This window comes from Penaeus monodon, chromosome 41 (genome assembly GCF_015228065.2).
Source record: "Penaeus monodon isolate SGIC_2016 chromosome 41, NSTDA_Pmon_1, whole genome shotgun sequence".
In the NCBI taxonomy this organism is placed as follows: domain Eukaryota; kingdom Metazoa; phylum Arthropoda; class Malacostraca; order Decapoda; family Penaeidae; genus Penaeus; species Penaeus monodon.
Window position 1 is genome coordinate 17647686 of NC_051426.1, and position 6401 is coordinate 17654086.

The following is a 6401-nucleotide window of genomic DNA, read 5'->3' on the forward strand; positions in this document are numbered from 1 at the left end:
CTGACGTTGACACTGGGGTTGAGAGACCCTAGTGCGGCCTCGATACTGTTGGCCACTATGCGACTTCCAGATGCGCACCACAGAGACTGTGTGGTATCACGGGGCATTGTGTGCAGCTCAAGGGGCCAGTGGAGGCTAGTATTGGCATGGGAAGCATGGTGCAACGGCTGCCTGTGTATGTGGCCGATCTGGACGAGCACTGTTTGCTGGGCCTTGACTACCTGCTTCCAGTGGTTGGCTGTGCAGAGGTAGTTACGGCTGAACGACTGCACCTTGCCCCCAGGACAGAGTCTAGAATCCGGTGTCGACTTGTCAAGATTGATGCTTGGAGTAGAGGGCCTCGTGGAGCCATTCAAAACCTGCAGCTGGCTGATGTGTAGCGGTTGGGCGGAGCCTTGTTGGATCCAGGGAGTGTTATTTTTACAGGTGTTGGTAGCTAACTTCCCTCCAGAAGGACCTGAAGGTGCCAGCTGGTGCAAAGCTGGCACTTGTAAGGAGTGGAGCGTCACGAAAGAGATCGTCGGGGAGCGAGATTTGTTGAATGTGGGCCCGTTGCCTGACTTCCTTGAGGACTTGGCACACCGGCTGTGCGTTTACATGGGCCAGGAAGCTACTCCTGGGGCATGGTGAAAAAGATGACGTTGAGCCCAGTATCGGCCGTGAGGACGTGCAGACGCTGACCCGAAATGAGGACAGCATTGGACGGTGGGGGCGATGCAACAGACGTCAATGGTGACCATGACCCAGGTCTTGGGCAGGAGATCTCCTCTGGGTGCCCTGCCAATCTACCGCCGGCCCATGCCTTCCTCCAGAGCGCCCCAGCGCAAGAGCGAAGAAAGCCGCACGAGATGAAAGATTTTTGGTGTTTCTGAAACTGATTTTCAATTACGGTTACTTTTGTTTGAAAGGAATTTTGTTTTGTCTCCTGAGGACTAATTTTATTTAAATTTTCTGTCAGTTTCTTTCATGTTTAGTACTGTCCCGAGCAGACGGTCGTCTGCTTGATAGGTGGGGATAGTGCTACGCCAGTGGGTCTTTGTCTCTGTCCAAACATGTGTTACATGAAAAGGATGACCTGGGCATGTGTTAACATGAAGGGACAATGGGCAAACATGACGCCAACTGGCTGTGAGCGGAGGAGGCGGAGGAACAGCCAAGGGGGCACGGAGTTTGGGAGGAGGTGCTGCTCCTGTGAAGACCTCGTGTGTGTGCCCTTGTGACCTGATAAACATTGTGTTGCCCTGTTATAAGCTGTATCGTGCAGTGTTTCCCCCTGTATTGTGCATATAGAAAAGTGTACGGGTAAATAACTATAAAGGAAAGACTGTCATTTTGTGTTTATTTCGTGGCCTGCCTCTCCAGATGGCGTTTCCCCTCGTGGTGTTTTCTGGACCTGGTGGTGCTTCGGTGCCTCTTGAGCTGTTCAGTGTTCACAGAAAGATAGCACCCTGTGATAGCACGCCGTCTGCCTAGCTTGCCTTGTGTTGGTGGTCAGAGAGACGAGGCAGCCGGCGTAACAATATATATATAATAATATATATATATATATTATATATATATATCTATATATAGATAATATAATATATATATATACTATATATCTAATATATACATATATAATATATATATCTTATATATCTATATACATATATAATAATATATATAATATATCTATATATATATATAGATATATATATCTATATATTATAATATATATATATATATATATATCTGCGGTTGGGCCGGGGTTTTCCCCCCCCCCCCCCCCCCCACGCCTATACGCGTGACGTTGCCGGGACGCGATACCCGGGCCGCCTATTGGCGTGATAGTCGTAAAATACCCGTACCCGACGGGACGCCTAACACGTGCAATTTGTAATCCTTGTATATATGAATGTTTTTGAGCTACTTTGTATGAATATAAAAGTTAATTGCTTGAATATGAATTTACAAATATATGTTTATAATGTTAGTTTCGATATAACTTGTTATTTGTCGTATTTGTGCTTGTTCGACTGTTTTTTTTTCGCATAAGCGGTCCCGCTCCAGCCTAACCGTGAGTTACTGGACCGTCCCGACTGTACGTTCTACTAGCTGCTAATCGTAATACATACCTTTCCCGACGGGACGCTACACACGTGCAATTTGTTCGTACAGTTGACGGGAAGACTGTCATTGCCGTAAGGTATTTGAAAATGGAGAAGTAATTGGTGGCAGCATGTTAAAGGGTGTGTGGTGTAAGTGTGTAAAGGGACTCGTACGGTGACGGAGAGGGACGGTCATTGCAGTAAGTATTTGAAAAAGGGAAAAGAAGGAATTTGTTTGTCCGTATGTGAAAGTGTGTGTGGTGGTGTGTGTGTGTAAAGGGACTCGTCGGGAACGGGGAAGAGGATGGTCTTGCAAGTAAGTATTTGACAAAGAAGAAGTAAGTTGTGTGGCAGTATTGTGAAAGGGGATTAAATTTTGTGAGCGTGTGTCAAAGTGTGTAAGTACTCGTACGGTGAAGGGGAGAGGACGGTCCCATTGCCAGTAAGTAGTTGAAAATAAGAAGTAAGTTGTGGGGCAGGATGTGAAAAGGGGATAAATGTGAGCGTGTGTAAGGGTGGAAAGGGACTCCTGCGGTTGCGGGGAGAGGACGGTCGCCGGGACCCGTTTTTGAAATGGTAGTATTAATTCTTTAATTTTTTCCTCTCTGAAACCTAAACATCCACTCAGCAATTTCTACCATGACGCAGTCCTTACTGTACTTTGTGTCTGTGTGAGAATGAGAGCCGAAGAGAGAGAGAGAAGCATGTGCGTGTGTGTTGTGGTGTGTGTGTGTTGTTGAGAGAGAGAGAGAGAGAGAGAGCGTGTGTGTGTGTGTGTGTTGGTGTTGGTGTGAGAAGAGAGAGAGAGAGAGAGAGAGCGAGAGGAGAGAGAGAGAGAGAGGAATCATGTGCTTGTGTGTACGTGTGTACGTTTCTGGCCTGTGCGTGTGTGTACGTGTGTACGTTTCTGCATTGCGTGTTTTAGACGTGATTTTCTAGATCCTTTTGGGGACAATGATTGCCAGTAGAGTAGTTGCAGCCATAGTTTACCACTTTCCCCGAATACCATCACGGACTTCCACGTGACCCCGACATGGCTAGAATCTGATTGGCTATGCCTCTGAAAAATCGCAATAAAGGCGACCACAGGGGAGATAATCACTTGGATGGAAGAAGCTGACCTGCAAATGTCAAGACAACTTTCGTACGCGCGCTCAACCAAGGATTTCCCCTTCTGTTTCGGACCTCTCGTTCAGCGACGTTGATGACCCCCAGCCATCGACGTCGGGAATCCACGCTTGCGGAATGCCCCAGATCCTCTTCTATACCGTATTCTACAGACGAAGGATTATACACCTCCTCTGAAATTGCCTTGTAAAATTTTTTTTTTGACTTGTAAAAAAAACGTGTCTTTGGAACATTGACTTTGTTTCTGCATACCAAGACTATTTCCACAGAGAACTCACGTTTACCTTTGTATTTTTTTTTTTTTTTTTACAAAAGTTGAAATATCCGCTCGATTTGACGGTGACGACTCGGATTGGGAGAGATCCGAGTTCGATACCGATGACTCGGGTGTGGACGACGACTGGGAGGAAGATTTCGACTATGTCCCGCTGGTGGATACATCTCTGGATTCCGACGTCCGACGACATTGGGAGCGTAATGCTCCGGGAACTCCCTCTTTTTGTTGGTCGAAGAGGGAGAATTTCGTCTGGCGTCACTGCTTCGAGGGGACACCGGGTGTGAAAGCACCCCTTGAAGAATCGTCGAGCCCGTTAGATGTATTCACCAGTCCAGAGGAGTTGTTCCAAACATGTGGACGAGACGAATCGGTAAGTAAAAACAATATATCTGTATTCTGACTTGAAAAACGTAATTTTCTACATGTCCTTTTTTGAAAGACCCCTGATTTTACAATGTCTTTTTCTTCCAACCACAGGTATGTTCGACAGAACCCGCGCACCCCTTCATCCCATATGAAGGGGTGGGAGGCACAACGGTTGCAGGAAGTCTGCTCCTATGTCGGCTTACGATTCCCGATGGGCCTTCAGTCGAAGAGGGACCAGAGGGAATGGTGGTCGACGGACCCGTTGATGTCCTCATCGGTGTTCGCCAAGACGATGACCAGGGACCGCTACGATGCCCTGACCTCCGCGCTCCACTTCGCCGCGGAGGATAGGCTTTGGAAGCTGCGCCCTGTGTTAGACGTCTTGGAATCGACGTATCGATCCGTCTTCGTCCCGAACAAGAACGTGACCGTCGACGAGAGCTTGTGGGCCTTCAAGGGGTGTCACCACGCCATCCAGTACAACCCGAGCAAGAGGGCTCGGAGAGGGCTGAAGGTCTACAAGCTTTGCTCGTCTGACGGTCCAGAGGCAGGGTATACGGCGGCCTTCAAGATCTACATGGGGCAAGAAGGCCATCACCGACCTGCTGGAGAAGGCAGATCTACTCGACAAGGGGTACCAGTTACACACCGACAACTGGTACACCTCCCCGACTCTCTTCCATTACCTGCAGGCCCGGAAGACCAGTGCAGTTGGGACGGTACGTCTCAACCGGCGTGGCATGCCCTCGGACCTGCAGGCGAGTCGGGGACAAATCGATTTCCGGTCCAGCAAGACCGGAATCATCTGCCGTCAGTGGGTGGATAAGCGTCCAGTTACGATGCTTTCCACCGCCCACACCAGCAAGGTCGTTACCCTGCCTCCCAACCGCCGAGGGGTGGAGAGGTCGAAGCCTGAAGTTGTCGTTGACTACAACAACGGCATGAAGGGCGTTGACCTCTCGGATCAGCTGGCGCAGTCATATCCATCGACGAAGAAGACCGTCAAATGGTATAAGAAAATTTCTTCTACCTATTGGATATGACTACGACCAACGCGCTGGCTATCCACCGGGCCTCGGCGGAAAACTCACCCAGTATGAGTTCCGCAAGGAACTCGTTCGAGGATTGCTGCAGCAAGGTAAAGCATCTGACCTTTTGTTTTTTCTTTATTCTGATAATTGAAATGTTATATTCAATGTTTTACATGTCCTTTTTTGAGAATATGTTTTACAGTGTCTTTTTTTTCTTGCATCTTTACAGGCGGTCCCCGTGGCTCCTTCCGGCGGAATCCTCCTCAGGCTCGCACGAGGAGGAAGTTACCCAGCAGGCACAACTTGCCAGTTGACACACCGCATCGTCGGTGGCGTCGGTGTGTGCTCTGCTGGAGGAACCACCGGCGCAGGAGGGAGACCAGGGTGATGTGCAGTTGCTGCGGCACCTCACTCTGCCCAACACCCTGTTTCCAGGCATTCCATGCCTGAAGGTGGTTGGGCAACAGAAGTTGTAAATAGTGTAAAATGTACATAGTTTCTATGTATTTATTTATGAAAATGTAAAAACACCGTGCTTTCAGGCATTTCATGCCTGAAGATCATTTGAAAATGATAAACATTGAATATTATGTAAATAATGTATATATTACTATGCATAGACTTTCTATGTATTTGTATTTGAATTTTTGAAAAAAATAAAATTGACGTTTTACGCTATGTTTCGATCTCACGCACAGACAAACCATTGATTTGCACACTAAAATGTGTGATATACACGTAAATTGGACTTTATACTATAGTATAAGAAAATAAAATCGTTCATAGGACATACAATAAAGATACAGTAAGTCTACAAACTTTTACATGTTTCTGGAGTACAAAAACTTTAGGTTGCGGTTACTCGCAAACCAACCATAGGAGCGCGCTGAAACTTCGCGTGCGTGATGAGGCGGCCCGGGCGCGACGAGCGCGCGCTCCCGTCTAGACGAGAGTTGCCTGCTTCTATTTCCCGTCTAGTTAGGTTTAAAACATTGTTCCGACCGGCCCTATATGATTAAAAATTTAATTAAGGGAGGAAAAGCATATCGGATAGGAGTTTTAAAATATTAAAGGTGAGTTTCCTAGATTGACTCGCTCTATTGTTTGCATATATTATTTTCTCATAAAAGATGGCTGGTTGACACAACCGTTACGAAAGAAAGAACGGGTTAAAAAAAAAAAAAAAAAAAAAGGAGAGAGAGAGAAGAGAGAGAGAGAGAGAGAGAGAGGTGATAGATAGATGATGGAGAGAAGAAGAGAAAGAGAGAGAGAATGAGGTAGAGAGAGAGAGAGAGAGAGAGAGAGAGAGAGAGAGATAGGGAGAGAGAGAACGAGAAAGGAGAGAGAGTTGGGAGAGAGAGAGAAGAGAGATAAAAAAGAGAAGAGAGAGAGAGAAAGAGAGGAGAGAGAGAGAGGAGAGAAGGAGAGAGAGAGGAGAGAGAGAGAGAGAGAGAGAGAGAAGAGAGAGAGGAGAGAGGGGAAAAAAGAGAGAGGGGAGAGGGGGGACGAGAG

General features: G+C 47.2%; 1 protein-coding gene across 1 annotated transcript; it reads left to right on the top strand.

Annotated features, from left to right (window-relative positions):
* The first annotated feature begins 738 nt into the window (after window positions 1–738).
* Window positions 739–4901, top strand: LOC119598423 (piggyBac transposable element-derived protein 4-like). Its single transcript, XM_037948066.1, has 5 exons — window positions 739–823; window positions 3303–3401; window positions 3531–3804; window positions 3970–4516; window positions 4551–4901. The coding sequence occupies exons 1-5, from the start codon at window positions 739–741 to the stop codon at window positions 4899–4901; spliced, it is 1356 nt and encodes a 451-aa protein (XP_037803994.1).
* Window positions 4902–6401: the final 1500 nt, after the last annotated feature.